This window comes from Scyliorhinus torazame, chromosome 17 (assembly GCF_047496885.1).
Source record: "Scyliorhinus torazame isolate Kashiwa2021f chromosome 17, sScyTor2.1, whole genome shotgun sequence".
NCBI lineage: Eukaryota > Metazoa > Chordata > Chondrichthyes > Carcharhiniformes > Scyliorhinidae > Scyliorhinus > Scyliorhinus torazame.
The window spans coordinates 23,590,744-23,614,892 of NC_092723.1; the positions used below are offsets into that span (position 1 = coordinate 23,590,744).

A 24,149-nucleotide genomic window follows, 5' to 3' on the forward strand; every position below is an offset into this window, starting at 1 on the left:
GAACTGTCCCCAAGTGAGTGTCAGCACCTTCAGGAACTGTCCCCCAATGAGAGTCAGCACCTTCAGGAACTGTTCCCCAATGAGAGTCAGCACCTTCAGGAACTGTCCCGCAGTGAGTGTCAGCACCTTCAGGCACTGTCCCCAGTGAGAGTCAGCACCTTCAGGAACTGTCCCCCAGTGAGAGTCAGCACCTTCAGGAACTGCCCCCAGTGAGAGTCAGCACCTTCAGGAACTGTCCCCCAGTGAGAGTCAGCACCTTCAGGAACTGTCCCCCAGTGAGAGTCAGCACCTTCAGGAACTGTCCCCCAGTGAGAGTCAGCACCTTCAGGAACTGTCCCCAGTGAGAGTCAGCACCTTCAGGAACTGTCGCCCAGTGAGAGTCAGCACCTTCAGGAACTGTCCCCAAGTGCGAGTCAGCACCCGAGTCAGCACCTTCATGAACTGATTCCCAACGAGACTCAGCACCTTCTGGAACTGCCCCGCAGTGAGAGCCAGCACCTTCGGTAACTGACTCCTAGAGAAAGTCAGCACCTTCATGAGCCATACCCCAGTGAGAGTCAGCACCTTCAGTAACTGTACCCCAGTGAGAGTCAGCACTTTCAGTAACTGTCCCCCAGTGAGAGTCAGCACCTTCAGGAGCTGTCCCCCAGTGAGAGTCAGCACCTTAAGTCAGAAACTGTCCTCCAGTGAGAGTCAGCACCTTCAGGAACTGTCCCCCAGTGAGAGTCAGCACCTTCAGGAACTGTCCCCCAGTGAGAGTCAGCACCTTTAGGAACTGTCCCCCAGTGAGAGTCAGCACCTTCAGGAACTGTCCCCCAGTGAGAGTCAGCACCTTCAGGAACTGTCCCGCAGTGAGTGTCAGCACCTTCAGGCACTGTCCCCAGTGAGAGTCAGCACATTCAGGAACTGTCCCCCAGTGAGAGTCAGCACCTTCAGGAACTGCCCCCAGTGAGAGTCAGCACCTTCAGGAACTGTCCCCCAGTGAGAGTCAGCACCTTCAGGAACTGTCCCCCAGTGAGAGTCAGCACCTTCAGGAACTGTCCCCCAGTGAGAGTCAGCACCTTCAGGAACTGTCCCCAGTGAGAGTCAGCACCTTCAGGAACTGTCGCCCAGTGAGAGTCAGCACCTTCAGGAACTGTCCCCAAGTGTGAGTCAGCACCCGAGTCAGCACCTTCATGAACTGATTCCCAACGAGACTCAGCACCTTCTGGAACTGCCCCGCAGTGAGAGCGAGCACCTTCGGTAACTGACTCCTAGAGAAAGTCAGCACCTTCATGATCCATACCCCAGTGAGAGTCAGCACCTTCAGTAACTGTACCCCAGTGAGAGTCAGCACTTTCAGTAACTGTCCCCCAGTGAGAGTCAGCACCTTAAGTCAGAAACTGTCCTCCAGTGAGAGTCAGCACCTTCAGGAACTGTCCCCCAGTGAGAGTCAGCACCTTCAGGAACTGTCCCCCAGTGAGAGTCAGCACCTTTAGGAACTGTCCCCCAGTGAGAGTCAGCACCTTCAGGAACTGTCCCCCAGTGAGAGTCAGCACCTTTAGGAACTGTCCCCCAGTGAGAGTCAGCACCTTCAGTCAGAAACTGTCCCCCAGTGAGAGTCAGTGCCTGTGGATTTGTAGTGCTGTAACTCAATTACATTAATCTAAAAAGATCGAACTTGCATTTTTGAAGCAGCATGCTATGTTTTCAGGATATCACGACCAATTAATTACTGTTGAAATGGACTCCCTGATTCTGTAAGCAGTGAATTAGATGATTGTTGTGGTGTTGCCTGTGGTGGTATGCAGCCCTGGATACCCTGCTCTTCTCTAGATCGTGCAAGGAGATGCTTACCAAACAACTGAGTGTAGGCTTTGGTTTGACATCCGATAAAATATGATGATTTGAACATTGCAGCACGCCCTCAGAGCAGCATCTGTAAAAGGATCATTTAGATCCAAAACGCTAACTCTCTTTTTCTCTCCATACACCTGCTGAGTTTATCCAGCATTTTCTGTCTTTATTTCAGATTTCCAGCATCTGCAGTATTTTGCTTTTATTTATAGGCCAGTGCATCTTGTGGGTTGCTTGTATGATCATACCTTGCCCGTTTTTCTCAATATGGGCGCGATTCTCCATTGTGAGTCCGACCCACTATCGCTGTCAGAGAGGGCGGAGAATTCAGCACTCAGCCAAATCTCCCATTTACTATAGCGGGATTCGGAGGTCGAATCATGCCCTGTGTTCAGCTTCAGACTAAGCTAATGCACTCCAACTGTCTAACTATGAAAATCCAGCCAGCGTAGACCCTGCCCCATCGTGACCCAGCTTTGGGGGACTTACTGACACAGCCTGCAACTGGTTGGCAGTTCATAACTCCACTCGACTGGACCGCAGTCTATCCACTGCACTCCCGCAATCGCTCCCTCTGGTTTCTCAGTTGTGATTTTAAACCTGGAATTAAACCATTTAGAGATGATAACAAGCTGGCAAATCTCAGAGATAGACAGATGGGACAGTTAGGAGAGAGGCGAGGAGGTGGGGGAATGAATAGGATAAAAGAACGAGTAAGGGGTTTAATGGGATACAGATAATGGGATGAGACGGAAGGTATTAGAAATGGTATGGGGAAGAGAGGAGATAGAAGTGGGTGGACTGAAATGAGACTAATGTATTGGGATGGGATTTCAAAATGGATGGCATGAAATGGAATAGGAAGGCGAGGCAGCTAAAGATGGACAGATAGATGGGTCAATTTGTAGTTCAAAAATTGCATGGGTTAATATTAAGATGAGATTCAAAAGCCTTGCTAAAAGTGACATACATCATCTCCTTGTTCTTTCGGGGTCCTCCATACGGAAGGAAGGGCAGACTGCCAGTGGCTGCTTGGTAAAATGTCACACCGATACTCCACAAATCCACCGTGACACCATACGCCTTTTTCTGAGGTTTCCGAAGTACAGCACGCTCATACATATCCGGATGCTGCCAAGGGGAAAAGACAAACCAGTTGAGATTGTCCAATTGATTTCAATGATTCCCTCCCCTGTTCCCTCTCAACTCCCACCAATTCTGCTTTCATTAAGGCACTGACTGACTGTCACTGGGATTTAATTCAATACGGGTCTTCTGGTGAGCATCAATAGGGAAACAGTACTCAATAAACTATTGGGATTGAAGGCAGTGTTCCCAGGGCCTGATGGCCTACATCCTCGGATGTTAAAGGAAGTGGTAGCAGATATAGTGGATCTATTGATTATAATATTCCAACATTCCCTGGACACGGGAAAAGTTCCAGTGGATTCGAAAAATGCTAACGTAATGCCCTTATTCAAAAAGGGAGGGAGACAGAATGTAGGAAATGACAGAGCAACTAGTTTAATATCTGTTGTTGGGAAATTGTTAGAATCCATTATTAAGGAAGTAATATAATGACATTTGGAAAGTCAAAATGCAATCCATCAGTCAAGATGGTTTCATGAAGGGTCTATCATGTTTGACGAATTTGCTAGAGTTCTTCGAAGATGTAACAAGCCAAGTGGATAATGGTGATCCTGGAGATGTAATATATCCAGACTTCCAGAAGGCGTTTGATAAGGTGCCGCACAGAAGGTTAATACACAAGGTTAGATCACATGGGATTAGGGCTAATTTATCAGGTTGAATAGAAGACTGGCTAAGGGACAGGAGACAGAGAATGGGTATAAATGGATCTTTTTCTGGATGGCAACATGTAATTAGTAGGGTGCCACAGGGTTCGGTCCTTGGGCCCCAACTACTTACAATTTATATTAACGACATGGATTCATGGATAGAGGTTCTATAGCCAACTTTACAGATTACAATAAAATAGATGGGTTAGTAAGTTGCAATGAGGAAATAAAAACCTTACAAATGGATATGGATAGGTTAGGTGAGTGGGCCAAAATGTGGTAGATGGAATTTAACATGGGTAAGCGTGAGGTCATCCATTTTGGTCAGAAAAATGGAAAAGGCAACTTCGAGAGACTTCGGGGTGCTCCGGTGCAGAGGGATCGGGGTGTTCTTGTGCGTGAGTCGCAGAAAACTAGCATGCACTTTCAGCAGGTAATGCTGAAAGTGAATGGAATGCTGGCATTTCCAGCTAAAGGAATAGATTATAAAGGTAAGGAAACCGAACAAGGCATTGGTGAGACCATAACTAGAATATTGTGCACAGTTTTGGTCCCCTTATTTGAGGAAAGTAGTAGCATTGAAGGCAGTTCAGAGGAGGTTCACTAGATTGATTACAGAGATGAGGGGTTTGTCTTAGGAAGAAAGATTGAGCAGTTTAGGCCGATACTCTTAAGAGTTTAGAAGAATGAGGAGAGATCAAATTGAGGTATATAAGATGATAAAAGGTATGGCTAAAGTAGACGTGGAGCAGATGCTTCCTCTTGTGGGGCATTCCAGAATGAGAGGTCATAGCCTCAGGATAAGGGGTGGCAAATTTAAAACAGAGGCTGAATTGTCTACCCCAGCTCCTAGTTCTCATGTTCTTATGTTCTAAGAAAGAACTATTCTGTTTAATTCCACCTTTCATCTCGCGGTCTCTAGACCTGTAGGTAACAGCACCTCAAGCACAAATTGGGTCTTCTTGATTAATAAAGGGATTTATTGAATAATAAGATCAGGGGTTATGGGGAGAAGGCAGGAAAATGGGGATGACGAACATACCAGCCATGATCGGATGGCAGAGCAAACTCAATGGGCCGAATTACCTAATTCTGCTCCTATATCTTATGGTCTTATTATGCCATTCTGGCCAAAGAATAACAGGTGGCTAGCCAACAGATTTTTGCCAAGACTGACCCAGGACTTTATCTATTCTCCCCTCCATCCTTTTCCTCTAGTGGCTGTTATTTGACATCAACAAAGACAATGGAAGCAATCAAGAGCCTCCTGGCCTGTATAACTCCTTAAAGCTCCCGGAGATACAAGTAATCCCATTCTTTCTCAATAATATACTCTCCTATCACCTGTTTGGTCTCCAGCAAGATCATGTCCAATGATGAATGTCATTGTGCTACAGCTACATTCAATTAATTTTGGAAGGGTACTAACCAAATACTCTTCTGTCCCGTACAGCGACAGGAATTTTTCATCATCCTCTAGTTCCCGCGCCGCTCCGAAGTCCGTCAGTTTATAGACTGATTGACCATCTTCCCCAACCACTCGCATGATATTCCCCGGCTTAATATCCCGATGGACAACTCCATTCTCCCTCAACTGGTTCATACCACCAACTGGTAATAGAAGAAAAAACAAATAACGATAGTGGAGAAAACAATTCCTGTAAAAGTGTCAACATTTTCCTTGTGGGACCTGAATGATGAAGTGACATCTCTCCAATCTTTATCCCTCAATCTGCATCATTAAAGAAAAATCAGACCATCTGGTCATTATCACACTGCTCTTTGTGGGTGCTTGCTGTGCACAAATTGGCTGGCACGTTTCCTACTCTCTTCTGAAAGGTTGTTGAGGCTGGGGGTGTCACGAGAAAATGTCAAAACTCAGATTGATAGATTTTTGATGGGCAAAGGTATTTAAGGATTAGGGAACTAAGGCAGGTAGATGGAGTTAAGATACAAATCCTCCATGATCTCAGTGAATCACAGAACAGGCTTGAGAGGTTGAATGGCCTCTTCCTGTTCCTGTGATTTGGCTGATTCTTTAAGGGAACAAAGTCCAATTGATATCAAGGAACACAGTTCAATTGCTGCTAGATGTGGGAGATTTTTCGATTGCTTGGCTTAGTAGCAGCACGTGCACCTGCTCTCGTAGAGATTCCTGTTTGCCTGTTCTGAATGGAGTACAGCTGGCAAGTTGCTGTTAGGTGAAGACATAGACCTGTCCTCACCATCATTTATCCTTCAATCAACTCCACCTCACTGGATTGTCACAGTTCAAAAGTACTTTATTGGTTGTGAAAGACTTTTGAACACCCGGGAGAATGTGAAAATGCTGTGTAAATACTAATTCTTTCTTTGCCCGGTGCTTATGAATGGCAGCTCCAGAACCAACTTCAAACCTCCCTCAGCCAACGATCTGCGAGTGACTTGGGCCTGAAATAGGTGTTCTTGAAGCATGGTGGGAATGTGACACTCTTAGAGCCAATGGTTTCTGATTGGTGACTGGGTTTAGGCCAGAGTATTAGGACTGTAAATATCTCAATTCCCACCTCCCACTTGCGAAATTCCACAAAATGACATCCTTCAGTGTAATCAGGGGAATGCAAAGACAGTGTAAAACTCACCAACACTTCCCATGACAATCAGAAACTCAGATTCCGACAATCCAAATGCATTTTCCGATTCTTCCAGAACATTGAGCAGACTCCCGCCAGCGCAGTACTCCATCACTAGGACTTTCTGTTTGGTGGCTCCCTAGAGGACAAGCACACTGAGAAACATCAAAACCCCACAATACACAGACCCAGGGAGCAGGACGCAAAACAGCAGCGAGCCCGTGTATATATTGCATCTCGTAATTCGGCACAGACACCAAGGGCTCCGAGCATCAACATCAGGGAGGCCTGTATCCTGGGAATTCACAGCATAAAATTGTGCCCTTATGCAATGTCTTGTGGTTCTCAGTGTTTATTGGTAATTCTAGGAATAGGAAGAGGCCATGCAGCCTCTCAAGCCTCTTCCATCATTCAGTTAGGTCATGGCCAATCTGTGACTTAACTCCATCCAGCCAGCCAAGTGGAGTCTCTTCTGTAGGATGATTCTTGGGATGTCTCTGATGTTGCTCTAGGGGTGCCTCTTACTCTTACATGTGATGGCTTGGTTGGGGGGGGGGGGGGGGGGGGGTATATTCAACACTGGAGCATCCACAACCTCTGGGGTGGAGAGAATTCCAAACATTCACAAATCTTTGGCTGAAGACATTCCTCTTCATCTCAGTCCTAAGATATGTACTCCTTTTCCCGAGTCTGATTCTCCAGCCAAGGAGATAACTTTCAGCATCTACCCTACCGGGACCCATATCTTGTATGTATTGATGAACTCGCTTCTCATTCTTCCAAACTCCAGGGAGTATAGGGCCAAATTACTCAGCCTCTCATCATAGGACAACCCTCTCAACCCAGGAACAAAATCCAGTGAACCTTCACTGTACTGCCTCCAATGCACGTATATCCCTTCATTAAATAAGGAGACCAGTATTGTGCACAGTGCTCTGTGTGCAATCTCGCCAAAGCCCCAGGCAATTGTAGCAAGGCTCCTTTACCCTTGTACCCTGATCCCATTGCAATAAGGGCTAACGTGCCGTTTACATTCCACTGTGCTCGTTATGATAGTCTGCCTCGCTGGTACTGGATTGGTGGGGGTAGCAGGGGGGAGTGGTGGGAGGGCAAGTGTCACTGCCCATAGCTCTGAGGGGTGGGAGGGTCTCTCTCCCACTGTTTCTGCGCAGGGGTGAGGCGGAAAGATTTCTGCTTCTGGTGCTAGGGTGAGGGTAAGGATTTCTTCCACTGGGTTGCCACAGTTCTGAGGGTGGGAGGGGGGGATGGGGTGGAGTTTGCAGTAACTGCGAAAGAGCATTGTTGACTGGATCAAATACTCACCACTTCCTCCACTGCAAACAGTTTCACAATATTCTTGTGGTTTAATTTCCGTAACATTTCAAACTCTCTCATTTGCACTTCATAAGGTCGCAGATAACTGACATGATTAAACACTTTGACGGCATACTGATCACCAGTTTTCTGAAAAAGTAGATTTTGAAACTTTTTACAAATCAGACAGGAACAGGAAAAGGCAGTGAGTCCAATCAACCTTTCACTTTTAATTAGATCAACCTTTTCACCATCGTTTTCTCTCCACAGAAACACAACTAATCAATGACCCCCTTCATCATGTGTGCTCCAACATTATCCCTCGTAAATTATTTCTTGTGCCTATTATCCTCTGGGTAAAACTAGTCCTCTGAACTTTTGTCTTATTCTTAATATCCTCATTTTATTTTTTTTAAATATAAATTTAGAGTACCCAATTTGTTTTTTCCAATTAAGGGGCAATTTAGCGCGGCCAATCCACCTACCCCGCACATCTTTGGGTTGTGGGGGCGAAACCCACGCAAACAAGGGGAGAATGTGCAAACTCCACACGGACAGTGACCCAGAGCCGGGATCGAACCTGGGACCTCGGAGCCATGAGGCAATAATGTTAACCACTGCGCCACCGTGCTGCCTTATATCCTCATTTTAACTGTTCCCTGGGAATTAAACTCCAATGCAGGGAACAGTTCCCATTACATTTATATTTTTATTTTATTTTTCTCTTTTATTTGCAAAGTGCTGACACCACAGTCCCGCAAGGAGCCAGATTAGACACCTGTCACAAGTGATTGGACAGTTGCTGGTATAACTACCTGGTTATAAATGGTCCAGTCAGAGAGGCAACAAGCTGTATCCTACTCTATCTCTGCACACACCCGTCTCCCCCACAACCCACTCTCCCTTTATCTCTTTGCAAACCTCTCTCTCCCCTCCCATCTTTCTTTCTTTCTTTCTTTCTTTCATCCCATTCTTTCTCTCTCATTCGCTTCCCAAGCCCCTCTCTCTCCTTCTTCCTCCCAAAACCTCTCTCTCCTCAACCCTCCTCTCTCTCCCCCCAAACCTCTTCTCTCTCTTCGCCGCACCCCCTCTCTTCCTCCCTCCCCTCACTCTCTCTCTCTCTCTTCCCCCAAACTCCTCCCTTTCTTTCTCCCCCAATCCCTCTCTCTTCCCCCCCCCCCAAGCCCCTCTCCCTCTCTTTCTCACCCTAAGCCCCTCTCATTCTTCCTCCCCAAACCCTCTATCTCTCTCTTTCACTCCAAACCCCTTCTGTCCTCTTCATTTTCTCCCCAACCCTCTCCCTCTCGTGCCCCCCTCTCTCTTTCTCCCTCTCAACCTCCCTCTCGAACATTCTCCCCCAAGCTCCTCCCTCTCTCTCTCTTCCAATACCCTCTCTCTCTAACGTTCTCCCAGCAAGCCCTGTCTCTCCTGCTCCAACGCCCTCTCTCTCACTCTCTTTCTGCTCCAAACCCCCTCTCTTTCCCAACCCCCTCTCCCTCTCTCTCATTCTCTCCCCAAACCGCACTCTCTCTCCCTTCCAACCTGCTCTCTTTCTTTCTCCTCAACTCTCTCCCTCTACATGATGGAGATCTCTTTCTACACAAACACTTTGCCCTCTCTCTCACCCCAACCCCCACCTCTTTCTCCTCCCAACTTCTCTTTCTCCCCCTACCCCTCCTCTCCCTCACTCTATTCCTCCCTCAACCCCCTTTCTCTCCCCAACCCACCCTCTCTCTCTCTTTCTCTCCCAAACCCCGCTCTTCCTGTCTCTTTCTCTCCTACTCTCTCTCATTCTCTTTCTCTCTCAACCCCCCCCCTTTCTCGTCTTAACCCCCACCTCTCTCTTTCTCTCCAACCCCTCTCCCTCTGAAGTAAACTGAAATAATTTATTAAGTAATGACAAATCTAATAAATGAGTTTGACATTCTACTGGTCTAACTCTAGCAATAAAGTAATAATAACTAACTGTACAAACTGTATCTAAGCTACACGTGGTGGTTGGGCTGAGATGTCTCTGCTACAATGATGTTCTTCCTGTAACTCCTGCTGGAAAAGAGAGAGTGAGTTTCTGGGAGCTCCGGTTATATAGTGGGTCGTGTAATGCCCTCTCGTGGTTATGGCTCAGCTGGGTGTTGTGATTAACCCCTTAGTTACATGTCTGTCTACATATCATCACACTCTCCACTAACCCCCTATCTTCTCTTTCTCCCCCCAAACCCCCCACCCCCACCCCCTGCCCCCCAACCCCGGGCACAATTTAACCAAATGGGAACTATGCCCCATAGCGAGCGCATTTAGCCACATGTTGCCTGGTGCTTGCAGCGCCAAGAAACTCAACGCTATCTAATGTGACTGATCAGACACGGGGCCTCAGTGGAGAATGTGCGGCTGAGGCCACACTTAGTCCTGCTTGCTGCACTGAGGAGCCCCGCTCGTCAAAACCCCTCAGTGTAGGGAGAGATTGGGACGCCATTTCTCAATGGCATCCCAATCTCTCAAGCCCCTGATGAAACCCCCTCACCCCCCCCCCACCCCCACCACCCCACCCCCCACCACCCCACCCCCCAAGCCCCAACTCACTGTGAAGTGTTTCTTCACTCCAATGTATACATCCATCCCCCATACCTTTTCCATAATGCATTACCATCTGGATGCAAAGATGCCCGAATTCACACCTTCATCCCAACTTCCTAACTTTATTTTGTGTCTCTTGGTGTTTGAACACTTCAACCAAGAGGAAAATGTACTTTACCTTGTGACGTGCTTTATACACACTTGCTGTTGCTCCCTGTCCAAGGACATCACTGAGTAACCAGAGGTAATTAGCTGTGCTCTGCATCCTCGACCGGAGAGGAAATCTTTCTAGACAGGCTGCGGAATCAAGAATAAAGCACATCAGGTGACAGGGCTAGGAATGAGGTCCCAAAACCTTCTACTAAAACCACCCACTATAGGTCAGCTGATGCACTAAATAAATAATTAGTATTAAAACAATCAAAAAAGAACCAGATTTCAATCTTAGAATGTTTTGGAGAGTGGTAGCAGTATAACAATTAACTCATACATCTCTGGACTATGCAAGGTGAAAACACCCAAAACTCCACTCTGATCAGTGTCCTTATCTCTCTGTCTGTGACATAGAGCAAGAACTGGACTGGATTCAGCTGGGTGCTGGTCCATTGACCATCAGATACTGTTCTCTGTGTTCACATATGGACAACAGTCGCTTGACAAGGTAGTGAATTAAGGGCTGATGGGATTTCTCCAATAGTCCTGGACCAACTAATCACCACCAAAAATCAGGTTATCTGGTAATTGCTGTTTATAGGGTGGGACAGTCATACTATCACACCTTTCTTGACCTGAGGATGTCCCCAGCTGCTTTACACCCATTGAAGTATGGTTACTGTCGTAATGTAGAAAAGATGGCAGCTAATCTTCACACAGTTGTGGAAGTTGGTATTAGGGGTATTACGGTACCCTGAATAATGCTGTAAGACCATTGGTGTGGGAGGTACCTGAGACTGCTATTCTCATTGGTGAAGCCTGCCTGCTTATTCCACCCAGTAAGGCGGAGTATAAGAGCCTGTATCTCCCTAGCAGCTGCATTCTGTACCTGCGCTGCTGGGGGAAACATCTCGTGCAATAAAGTCTTCAATTATCTCCAATCTCGTCTCAGGAGTTATTGATCGAGCATCAATTTATTGCACTAGATTTTAAAGAATGGAGCTCCGAATGAAGCCGGAGTGTCTGCAACTGAGCCCCCACGCGATAAACTCAGCGGCAACCTTCAAACACTGGCTGGCGTGCTTCAAAGGGTACCACAGGATGGCCACGACTGAACCTACCAGAAACTGCAAGTTCTCCACTCGTGGGTGAGCCCAGAGATCTACACCCTCATCGAGGATGCGGACGATTTTGAGGCCGCAATGACCCTGCTGAAAGGACACTGTATTCGCCCTGTAAACCAGGTCTACGCCAGACATCTGCGAGCGTCGAGGCGACAAATCCACAGGTAATCGTTGGAGGAATTCTACCGTGCGCTCCTGGTGTTAGGTAGGAACTGTGACTGCCCGCAAGTTTCGGCCAGCGACCACACAGAACTTTTGATCCGGGACACTTTCTTTGCAGGAATGCTGTCCTCCCAAATCCGCCAGCGATTGCTGGAGAAAGAGACACTAGGCCTCAAGGAGGCACGGGCCCCTGCTAGCTCCCTGGATGTGGCCTCCCGAAACGCCCGCACTTACGTCCCTGACCGCGCGGCATCCCCTTGGGCAGCGTGGAACCCCCCTGCGGCCGACTCCGATGCATCCCCCATCCCCCCACAAGCTTGTGCTGTGAGACTGCCAGGCAACCCCGGGGGGCCCCGCTGCTATTTTTGTGGGCAAGCCAAGCACCCCCGGCAGCACTGCCCGACCCGCTCATCCATCTGCAAAGGGTGCAGCAAAAAGGGCCATTTCATGGCATATGCCAGGCCCGGGCGGTCGCCGCGGTCTCCGGGGCGAACCGGGTCCGCCACCACAACCCTCTCCACGAGCCACATACGGCCAGCGGGTGCCCCCATCTTCCTTCTCCAGGGCCACGTGCGGCCTCCGGGCGCCGCCATCTTGTCCCCCGGGGACAACGTGCAACGGCTTGGCGCCGCCATCTCCATCTTGTACACCTCCAGCCATGTGCGACCAGTGGGCGCCGCCATCTTGGCTGGACTCTCAGGACCCCGACTCGGATGACCAAACACCGCCCGAGGAAAACATCCAAATTTTGCCACGACTTGCCTCGGTGACCCTGGACCAGTCTCGGCCCTGAACACTCTCGATTGCGACGACGACTGTGCTCATCAACGGGCATAAAACATCCTGCCTGATCGATTCCGGGAGCACAGAGAGCTTCATACACCCCAACACGGTAAGGCGCTGTTCTCTTCCTATCCACTCAGTCAACCAAAAAATCTCTCTGGCCTCCAGGTCTCACTCGGTAGACATCAAAGGGCTCTGCATAGCAAACTTCACGGTCCAGGGAAGGGAGTTTAAAAATTATCGGCTCTACGTCCTTCCTCACCTCTGCGCTACCACGCTCCTCGGGTTAGACTTCCAATGTAACCTCCAGAGTTAACTTTTAAATTTGGCGGCCCTATACCCCCCCCTCACTGTCTGCAGCCTCGCGACCCTCAAAGTCGATCTGCCTTCCCTGTTGGCGAACCTCACCCCGGATTGCAAACCCATTGCCACCAGGAGCAGACGGTACAGTGCCCAGGACCGGACCTTCATTAGGTCGGAAGTCCAGCGGTTACTGAAGGAAGGTATTATTGAGGCTAGCAACAGTTCCTGGAGAGCTCAAGTAGTGGTTGTAAAGACCGGGGAGAAGCATAGGATGGTCATCGATTACAGTCAGACCATCAACAGGTATACGCAGCTTGATGCGTACCCTCTCCCCCACATATCTGACCTGGTCAATCAGATTGCACAATACACGGTCTTTTCCACGGTGGATCTAAAATCCGCCTACCACCAGCTCCCCAACCGCCCTAGCGACCGCAAATAAACTGCATTTGAAGCAGCTGGGCGGCTCTACCACTTCCTAAGGGTTCCCTTCGGTGTCACAAATGGAGTCTCGGTCTTGCAACGGAAGATGGACCGAATGGCTGACCGGTACGGTTTGCGGGCCACGTTTCCGTACCTCGATAACGTCACCATCTGCGGCCACGACCAGCAGGACCACAACACCAACCTCCGAAAATTCCTCCATACCGCAAAAATCCTTAATCTTACATATAACAAGGAAAAATGCGTGTTCAGCACCGACCGTCTAGCCATCCTCGGCTACGGAGTGCATGATGGAGTTATAGGCCCAGATCCCGAACGCATGCGGCCCCTCATGGAGTACCCCCTCCCCCACTGCTCCAAGACCCGGGAACGCTGCCTGGGATTTTTTTCGTATTATGCCCAGTGGGTCCCCAACTATGCGGACAAGGCCCGCCCACTAATTCAATGCTCAGTCTTCCCCCTGTCGGCAGAGGCCCGCCAGGCCTTCAGCCGCATCAAAGCGGACATCGCAAAGGCCACGATGCACGCAATCGACGAATCCCTCCCCTTCCAAGTCGAGAGCAATGCGTCCGACGTAGCCCTGGCTGCTACCCTCAACCAAGCGGGCAGACCCGTGGCCTTCTTCTCATGCACCCTCCATGCTTCAGAAATCCGCCATTCCTCAGTTGAAAAGGAGGCCCAGGCCATAGTAGAAGCTGTGCGGCACTGGAGGCATTACCTGGCCGGCAGGAGATTCACTCTCTTCACTGACCAATGGTCAGTTGTTTTCATGTTCGGTAATGCACAGCGGGGCAAGATAAAGAACGATAAGATCTTACGGTGGAGGATTGAGCTCTCCACGTACAACTATGAGATCTTGTATCGTCCCCGGAAGCTAAACTAGCCTCCTGATGCCCTATCTCGCGGCACATGTGCCAACGCACAAGTGGACCGCCTCCAGGCCCTCCACGAGGACCTCTGCCACCCGGGGATCACTCGATTCTTCCATTTCATTAAGACCCGAAACTTGCCCTACTCCATCAAGGAGGTCAGGACCGCCACCAGGAATTGCCAAGTATGCACAGAGTGCAAACCGCACTTCTACAGGCCAGAGAAAGCGCACCTGATAAAGGCTTCCCGTCCCTTTGAACGTCTCAGTATGGACTTCAAAGGGCCCCTCCCCTCCACCGACCGCAACACGTACTTCCTGAACGTGATTGATGAGTACTCCCGGTTCCCGTGCGCCAACTCCTGCCCCGACATGACCACAGCCACCGTCATAAAAGCCCTCCACAGTATCTTCACGCTGTTTGGTTTCCCCGCCTACATACACAGCGATATTCATGAGCGACGAACTGCATCAATTCCTGCTCAGCAAGGGCATTGCCTCGAGCAGGACGACCAGTTACAACCCCCGGGGAAACGGGCAGGTGGAGAAGGAGAACAGAACGGTCTGGAAGACCGTCCTACTGGCCCTACGGTTCAGGAATCGCCCAGTCTCCCGCTGGCAGGAGGTCCTCCCGGATGCTCTCCACTCCATCTGATCACTACTGTACCACGACCAACCAAACCCCTCACGAACATCTCCTTGTCTTCCCTAGGAAGTCCTCCTCCGGGACCTCGCTCCCAACCTGGCTGGCAGCTCCTGGGCCTATCCTGCTCTGCAAACACGTGCGGGCGCACAAGTCGGACCCATTGGTCGAGAGGGTCCACCTCCTGCACGCTAACCCTTAATATGCCTACATGGCGTACCCCGACGGCCGACAGAATACGGTCTCCCTACGGGACCTGGCGCCCGCTGGATCCCCACCCACACCTCCACCATCGACCCCATCCTCCCTCCCACCGGCGCACCCCACAGCCGCCCCCTTCCCAGGTGGATCGGTCCTTCCACTGGTCCCATCTCGGGGATGATGAAGCTGAAGAAGCCGAAGCCACGCTCCCGGAGCCACGGATGCCCAAACCGGCGCCTGCCGGCGCCTGCATCATCGCCGAAGCTACGACGATCGCAGAGGACGACCAGGGCCCCGATCGACTAATTGCTTCACTCTGTAAATAATTACTGCAAATAGTTACGACATGTAACGAGGCAAAACATTGTGCTAATGTATACCGGGTACCACCATAACCTACACCTCTACCACTGTATAACGCAAGACCACCACCCCCGCCGGACTCTTTTTTTTAACAGGGGGTGAATGTGGTAGTCTGTATTAGGGGTATTACGGTACTCTGAATAATACTGAAAAACCCTTGGTGTGGGAGGTACCGGAGACTGCTATTCTCATTGGTGAAGCCTGCCTGCTGGTTCCGCCCAGTAAGGCGGAGTATAAGAGCCTGTGTCTCCCCAGCAGCTGCATTCTGTACCTGCGCTGCTGGGGGAAACATCTAGCACAATAAAGCCTTCAATTGTCTTCAATCTCGTCTCAGGAGTTATTGATCGAGCATCAACAGTAAGATCCCACAAACAGCACTGTTGCTTCACAGCGCCAGGGTCCCAGGTTCGAATCCCAGCTTGGGTCGCTGTCTGCGCGGAGGTCTGCACGTTCTCCCTATGCTACGGGTGCTCCAGTTACCTCCCACAAGTCCCAAACGATGTGCTGTTAGGTAATTTGGAAATTCTGAATTCTTCCTCTGTGTACCCAAACAGGGGCCGGAATGTGGCGACGAGGGGCTTTTCACAATAACTTCATTGCAGTGTTAATATAAGCCTACTTGTGACAATAAAGATTATTAATTATTATGTGACAAAGTCCAGTAGTCTTTTTTAGTCATGATAGTTCAAGGATAAATATTACCCAGTCTCACTCCCACTACTCTTTCCCCTCAACAGGGTATTTCTTTTCTTTTCCAAGTATTTTTCCAATTTCCCTTTGGAAGACCCTCTCGCATCTGCTTCAGGTCAGTTTTATTTGAAGATCTGTGTGCACCACTACTGGTTTATTACAGAGAGACATTCAAAAATAATGGCAACAAAACAGTTGGGTTTGTTTCAGCTACAGAGCTAATTCCAAAATGCCGACATCGCCTGCACAATCATCAGGCCTGTTAGGTTTATTTATTTTCTAGCTGGGGGTCAGAAACGAGGAGGTCACAAATGACAGGAGCACATTCTTTTAAAAATTCTTTCATGGACTGTAGGTGTCAATGGCAAGGCCAACATTTATTGCCCATTCCTAATTGCCCTTGAGAAGGTGGTGGTGAGCTCCCTTCTTGAACAGCTACATCCCGTGGTGTAGGTACATCCACAGAGCTGTTAGGGAAGGATTTCCAGGATTTTGACCTGGCGACAGTGAAGGAACAGCGATATATTTCCAAGTCAGGGTGATTTGTGACTTGGAGGGAACTTGTGGGTGGTGCTGTTCCTCCACATCGGGTGTCCTTGGCCGTCTAGGTGGCAGAAGTCATGGGTTTGAAAGTTGCTTTTGAAGGAGACTTGGTGTGTTCCTACATTGCAGTGCTAGATGGTATACACTGCTGGTACAGTGCTTCAGTGGTGGAGGGATTGAATGTTTGTGAATGAGGTGTCAATCAAGTAGGCTGGAAGATGTTGAGCTTCTTGAGTTTTGTTGGAGCTGCACTCATCCAAGCAAGTGGAGAGTATTCCAACACAGCCCTGGTTTGTGCCTTCTAGATGGTGGGCAGACTTTGGAGAGTCAAGAGGCAATTTATTCACCACAGGATTCCCAGCCTCTCACTGGCTCTTGTAACCACAGTATTTAATTGACTTCCAGTTCAATGGTAACTCCCAGGATGTTGGTAATGAGGGTTTCATCGATCTTAAAGCCGTTAAAGGTCATGGGGAGGTGGTTAGATTCTCTCTGCTTGCCCATAGCCATTGCTTGGAACTTGTGTGGCACGAATGGTACTTGTTAGCCCAAACCTTAATATTGTCCAGATCTACATCTGGGCACAGACCACTTCAGTACCTGAAGAGTTGTAATTACAATGGGTGGAATTCTCCAACCCCCCGCCGGGCCAGAGAATCGGCACGGCGCCGCGCAAATCGCCTCACGCCGCCCCGACGCCAGGACGCAATTTTCTGCAGTGCGGAGAATCGGCGCCATTGGCACCGGCAGGGTCGGCGCGGCGCCAGTTGGGGCATGCGCCGACTCTCCAGCCCGGGCTGGCACGGGCCGGCGAGCCGATTCTCCGGCCCGGATGGGCCGAGCGGCCGTCATCAAAAAGCCGAGTCCCGCCAGTGCCGTTCTAACATCCTCTGAGCTGGGGGGCCCTCGCCGCTGAAGGGTCCAGGGGCGGCCTGTGGGGAAGGGGAGGGGTCCGGCCTCGGGGGGGGGGTGCCTCCGTAGTGGCCTGGCCCTCGATCGGGGCACACCAATCATCGGGCCGGCCTCTCTGCCCCCTGGCCTCTTTTCCTCCGCGCCGGCTCCTGTAGCCCTGCGCCATTTGGCGTCGGGGCCGGCGCGGGGAAGAAGGCCACTGCACAGGCGTTGGTTGGCGCTGGCCCAACTGAGCATGTGCGGACCCCGCGGCGCCGGGTTCAGGCCGGGATCGGCAGCTGGAGCGGCAGCGCCATCCTAGACCCCTGTGGACCTCAGAATGGGGTTCCGGAACGGGCGGCGAAGCCGGAGTAAAACACTCCCGTTTTTCCCGGCGTCGGCACTTAGCCGCCCGATGGGAGAATCCCGCCCAATATTTCTGACCTGTACACAGCCCTGGTGTATGAGTGCGGGCTGAATCTTCCTGCCAGTGAGTGATTGCACAGGCAGGTTGACTATTAAGCCTGTCTGCAGTAACAACTTGCATTTATTTAGCACCTGTATCATAGCAAAATATCCCAAGGTGCTTTACAGGAGCAACAAGTCAGAGTGCCCATGTGGTGTGAACAAACACATCACTCTTCCTGTCACGTGGGTTATAATGATATAAAGGCACCAGCTCGTAAGGGATTCGGTAAACATGTTTTATTAATTCTAGGAACATGTGAACATACATACAGAGGTATAAAAGCTTGAAGATATCAGAGCTGTGTGTGTGTGTGTGTATGTTGCTGCAAGAAAATGTGAAAGTAAATCAGGACTAAATGGCATGCCACTGTCCCTGAAAGACATACTAGAACAATTACAATTACATGGCTCTTCCTTGGGTGTTTCCCTGCCTGATTGATGCGATGCTCTGTTTATTACAAAGCCGAAAAAAATAAATCTTTTCATTAAGAGCTTCCACCTCACTGAGGAAGCTTCAGGACAATCCACATCCAACAAGCTGCCCTGAAAACTGCTCACATTTTAGCTGCTGTGAAAATTTCGCCGCAACAGCCGAGGCAATCTACAAATTTCTAAAACAGTCCCCAACATTCCAAACAAAAAAAAAGTAAATTTGCCCTACGTCCTCATGTTAACGGAATCTTAAAAAAATTCCAAGATCTAGATCTATATCTCTGCCAAAAACTAATCAGTTCTTCCGTGAGTCATATTCTATCCATGTACTAAATTCATGGAATTTCATTTCCAGTGAAATCCATCCATTATTTTTGAGATGTTCTCTTTCAAGATGAACAGACTAACAGGAGAAAAAACATTACCTCTGCCCACCTTCAGTGGAGGAGGTCATTATCACAAAATAATCTGACACTACACCACACAAGGAGGTGTTTGATCAAATGTTTGATTAAAGAGGTGGGTTTTAAGATGAATTTGAGAGAAGGAATGAGAGATAGAGAGATGGAAAGACTTAGAGAAGGTATCCCTGAGTTTCTGGGCTGAGGGCTGGAGACAAGGCCATCAATGCGAAAGATGCTAGAGTCTATTATAAAAGACATGATGTCTGAACATTTGGAAAGCATTAACGGGATTGGGCAAAGCCAACTTGGGTTTATGAAAGGCAAAATCATGCTGAACAAACCTATTGGATTTTTTGAGGATGTAGGTAGAATAGATAAGGGAGAACCAGTGGATGTGGTGTATTTACACTTTTAGAATGCTTTTATCAAGATCCCACATAACAGGTTAGTGGGCAAAATTAAAGCACACGGGATGGGGGTGAGATATTGGTATGGATCGAGAATTGGTTGACAGACAGAAAACAGAGCGTGGGAATAAATGGGTCTTTTTCTGAGTGGCAGGCAGTGACTAGTGGGATACCGCAGGGATCAGACTTGGGCCCCAGCTGTTCACAATATATATAAATGACCTGGATGAGGGAACCAAATGTAACGTTACCAAGTTTGCTGTTGACACAAAACTGGGTGGAATTATGAGTTGTGAGGTGGATGCAAGGAGGCTTCAAGGTAACTTAGACAGGTTGAGGAGTGGGCAAACACATTGCAGGTGCAATACAACGTGGCTAAATGTGAAGTTATACACTTTGGTGTGAAAAACAGAAAGGAAGAATATTATTTAAATGGTGATATATTGGAAGTGTGAGTGTACAAAGAGACCTGGGTAGTCCTTGTACACCAGTCAATGGAAGTGGAAAGGCAGGTGCAGCAAGCGATTAGGAAGGAAAATGGCACGTTGGCCCTCATTGCAACAGAATTTAAGTTCAGAAGGAGGGATGTCTCATTCCAGTTATACAGGACCTTGCTGGGACCACACCTGGAGTATTGTGTGCAATTTAGGTTTCCCTATTGAAGAAAGGATATATTTGGTGTTGGATTGGTTGGGTCAGACTTTGGGGACTGGGGGAGTCAGGCCAGGTTTGAGGGTTGTGCTGTGTTGATGTTGGGTTGAGCTTTGGTGGAAGAGATGTCAGATGGACTTGGTGGTGGTGGTGGTGGTGGGGGGGGGGGGGGGTCGGGCCTGGCAGCAGGGAGGTGGGGGACGGAGAGAGTCCCATGTGGGGGTCGGTGTGGATGTGTACAATAGCTATCCAGAAGTGGTTTTAATCCTTCTAACTTTTCTGGGTGACTATTGATGTAACACAGGCAGAACCATTCGAAGTTTACGATGTAAATCACATTTCCGCGCGATTTCCAGTGCAGGACTATTTCCCATCAGACATTTATGAACATAGGAACACAGGAATTAGGAGAGAAGTAGACAATTCAGCCCTTTGAGACTGCTCTGCCTTTAAATCAGATCGCGGCTGATCCCATTCTGGTCTCAAATCCACCTCCCCATCTGCTCCCCATATCCCTTTAACCCATTCATTTTTGGTTCCCTCATCCAGGTCATTTATATATATTGTGAACAGTTGGGGCCCAAGTCTGATCCCTGCGGTATCCCACTAGTCACTGCCTGCCACTCAGAAAAAGACCCATTTATTCCCACACTCTGTTTTCTGTCTGTCAACCAATTCTCGATCCATACCAATATCTCACCCCCATCCCGTGTGCTTTAATTTTGCCCACTAACCTGTTATGTGGGATCTTGATAAAATCCTTCTAAAAGTGTAAATACACCACATCCACTGGTTCTCCCTTATCTATTCTACTAGCTACAGTCTCAAAAAATCCAATAGATTTGTTCAGCATGATTTTGCCTTTCATAAACCCAAGTTGGCTTTGCCCAATCCCGTTAATGCTTTCCAAATGTTCTGACATCACGTCAATGAACAACCCACACCCACTCCCCCCCTGCTCCGCTGAGGCCACCTCCTCCTCATATCCAGGCTTCCCATTTTAACCCCTTTACCCCCCCCCCCCTTTCTGAGCTCAAACCGCCTTAAAGAAATCAATAAATAGCTTCCACATCCAGGTGAACCCGTCCGCCGACCCCCTCAAGGCAAACTTAACCTTCTCCAACCACAGGAATTCTGCCCGGTCACTCAAACCCCCCCTTCCAGCAGCTCCGAGACCGGCCACCTGAGCAAGATCCGTCTCCAGGCTATCAGGGAGACAAAGGCCAAAACATCGGCCTCTCTCACCCCGTGGACTCCCGGGTCTTCCGGCACGCCAAATATTGCCACCTCGGGACCACCTCCTTCCCCAGAACCTCAGAAATCACGTCGGAGAACCCCTGCCAGAACCCCCTCAATCTTGGCCATGCCCAGAACATGTGAATATGATTCGCGGGCCCCTTCCCCACGCACTGCCCACACCTATCTTCCATCCCTCAAAGAACCTGCTCATCCTCGCCGCCCTCATATGAGCCCTATGTACCACTTTGAACTGGATGAGGCATAGCCTTGTACATGGCTAGGACGTGTTCAAACTCGGCAAAGCCACCGTCCAGGTCTCGGCCACCACCTCCCCTGTCCGAGCCTCAATTATCTGTGCCCAGTCCACTTGGCGCAACTTTTTCCTCAGGTCTGTATAATTACCTCTGCCCAACTCTAAAACTCGAGTATGGCCTTCTGTCTTCTCTCGCTTAATTCAAATTTGGAATTCTAGCATGCTGTGATCGCTCATTCCAAGAGGATCCTTAATGACAGACTATTTATCAACCCTTCTTTATTACATAACACTTAAATCTAAAATAGCCTGCTCCCTGGTTAGCTCCATAATATGTTACTCGAAGAAACAATCCCTCATACACTATGAAATCTCCTCGAGGCTACCCTTGCCAATTTGATTAATCCAGTCAACGTACATATTAAAATCACCCGTGGTTATCGTTGTGCCTTCTCACAAGCCTTAATTATTTCTTGGTTTATACTATGCCCCACTTTGGAAGTATTGCTTGGGGGCCTGTAAATGACTCCTACAAAGGCGATTGTTTCCCTTGTTTTTTTCCATCCAGATCAATTAAATACTTTTTTCTTTTTTTCAAATTGTAGAGTACCCAATTCATCTTTTTATCCAATTAAGGGCCAATTTTAGCGTAGCCAATCCACCTACCCTGCACATCTTTGGGTTGTGGGGGCAAAACCCACGCAAACACGGGGAGAATGTGCAAACTCCACACGGACAGTGACCCAGAGCCAGGATCGAACCTGGGACCTCGGCGCCGTGAGGCAGCAATGCTCGATTAAATACTTTGACCCTTAGTGCCAATGTAATTTCTTAATACAGCCTTGATGTTATCTTTACCCAATAAAGCAAGTCCACCTTCAGTTCCATCCTGTCTATCCTTTCAGAATACTGAGTACCCTTGGATTTTCACAGTAACTTTTTGCAGTGTTAATGTAAGCTTATTTGTGACACTAATAAAGATTATTATTATTCAACTCCCAGCCCCGGTCCCGCTGCAACGATATTTCAGTAATCCCCACCAAATCATACCCATTTGTCTCTATTTGTGCTGTCAGTTCATGAACCTTATTCTGAATACTGTGTGCATTTAGGTACAAGGTTTTTAAATATGTCCTACAGATTTGACTTTCCCTTGCAGGATTTTCTTGTGCACTACGCCTTGCACACATTCCAACTTCCTTTATTAATCTCTGATAACACTCCGCATCATATCCAACTTCCACGTTTCCTTTCCCCTCTCTAGTCGTTAGACTGGCCCTGCCTGTTAATCTTTACCTCCTCCTCACATGCTGACCTGCTGCTTTGATTCCCATTAACCATTACACTTCTTGTCGTTTAAACTCCCCCAGGCGATTGCTGTGCCAGTCTAACCTGGAAACATGGGGGGAGGGAGTCCCCAGCACATATCTCCCCCCCCGCTCCCCCCCCCCCCCCCCCCAGTTACACTGCTCTGAAGCTGAGAAATTAGGACATATTGAGCATCCGTTGCAAACTGCAATGTGACCACATCACTCAGTTCCCCTCCAACACATTCTCTTGTGCCCCTTCACCACAACCTGTCAGCATTGTAATATATAGAGAAACTGCAACCAGGAGATTTACACTGAAACCGCTCAACAGATGGCAGGAGACTCTACTCATCCTAATGACATTTCTCCCTAAAAAAAAAATGTACTCATTAATCCTGGACAGAGAAATTTAAAATGCCAACAGAACTGGGATCGCTTTAAGTCAGGATCTCTTTCGTTAAAAATCTGAAGTGAGAAGTCCCCCAAAGACATGGGAAAGTGGTCCGGGGTTCTCCAGGTATTTGGAAAATTAACTCACCTCCAAACCCAACCTCCCAGCAAAGCCCCTGGTCTCAGACTTGCTCAACGCACTTGCCCGCCTGATGATAAACTGAAACTAACCCGACTCACTTTCGATTACCTCGCTCTTCCGCATCTCCGGCCCCTCCATGCGTGACTCCCGGGAACTGCAGTGCAGAACTGGCGCAGAAAGCGGCGTAGGGGCAGCGCACAGAGCAACCTCCGGTCAGCCCTCCTGTGACCCTCATGGTCCAGTCCCAGGTACTGGCAGAGTCCCCCTTCCAATTAAAGAGTTCATTTCCAGGACTGGGGCTTAAAAACAAACGAGTATTTGAACTTTTGTTTATCAATTCTGGAGTTGGCGAACTCATCGACAAGGTATCTTCAGCCTTGTGTTATCGGGTTTACAGCACAGAAAGAGGCCCTTCTGCCCATCATGTCTGCGCCACCATCAAGCACCAATCTATTCTTATCCCATTTCCCAACATTTGGTCATATCCTTGTCCCCTATTGTCATGATATCCACATCAGCATATCATGGTGCAATCACACACACACTGATGGACAGGCAGTTAGACCAACCAACACACACACAACATCGCAGCCAATCACCAGTGAGAGCACACGCACTATAAAACAGGGAACGCCACAGTTCCCGCTCATTCTACCAAGAGATAGCTCAGAGCACAGAGCTTGAAGAATGTGATATAAAATAGTTTAAATATTATTTACAGTAATGTAGATGTAGGCCAGTTTAATTCTAGTGAGTTCACAAAAGACAAAGCACAAAGGATTTCAGAAAGCATAGCAAGGAAGGGGGGAGGGGAGGATGCTGGGTAACAAGAGGCCCAGGGTTAAGGAACGAGAAGTGAGTCAATTAGGATGTATGGCCAGGTCAGGAGGGGTATAGGATGACCTATGGGAATCTGTATGTGAAACTTGATGCCATTTGAATGTATTTGCAGAGATCCCTTTGTCTCGGACCTCATTCGTTTCCAAGGGGCCCAGGAGACTGGTTCTGTGTTCTGTGTCCCTGAGAAGCGAGTCAGACTTGCAAGTTGGTTAAAAATAAATAATACTATGCCTACAAATCCATCTTGAGTTTTATTGAGGCCAGACTGACGGGTAAAGAATTCAACATTTGTCAAGCTCACAGCGTGCCT

At 48.8% G+C, this 24,149-nt stretch overlaps 1 protein-coding gene across 2 annotated transcripts in view; it reads right to left on the reverse strand.

Moving 5' to 3' along the window:
• ikbke (inhibitor of nuclear factor kappa B kinase subunit epsilon) overlaps nucleotides 1-23,112 on the reverse strand; it is an 86,569-nt gene extending 63,457 nt beyond the window's left edge. The window contains exons 1-7 of one of the 2 annotated variants that reach the window (XM_072480200.1): nucleotides 23,006-23,112; nucleotides 10,314-10,432; nucleotides 7,571-7,711; nucleotides 6,257-6,386; nucleotides 5,065-5,246; nucleotides 2,807-2,967; nucleotides 2,326-2,436 (exon numbers count right to left, since the gene is read on the reverse strand). In XM_072480200.1, coding sequence (XP_072336301.1) covers nucleotides 2,326-2,436; nucleotides 2,807-2,967; nucleotides 5,065-5,246; nucleotides 6,257-6,386; nucleotides 7,571-7,711; nucleotides 10,314-10,400 — 812 coding nt within the window. In that variant the 5' untranslated portion in view covers nucleotides 10,401-10,432; nucleotides 23,006-23,112. Of the gene's footprint in view, nucleotides 1-2,325; nucleotides 2,437-2,806; nucleotides 2,968-5,064; nucleotides 5,247-6,256; nucleotides 6,403-7,570; nucleotides 7,712-10,313; nucleotides 10,433-23,005 lie in introns of those variants that run through there. The other variant, XM_072480201.1, reaches the window with a different exon arrangement.
• Between the last annotated feature and the right edge of the window lie 1,037 nt (nucleotides 23,113-24,149).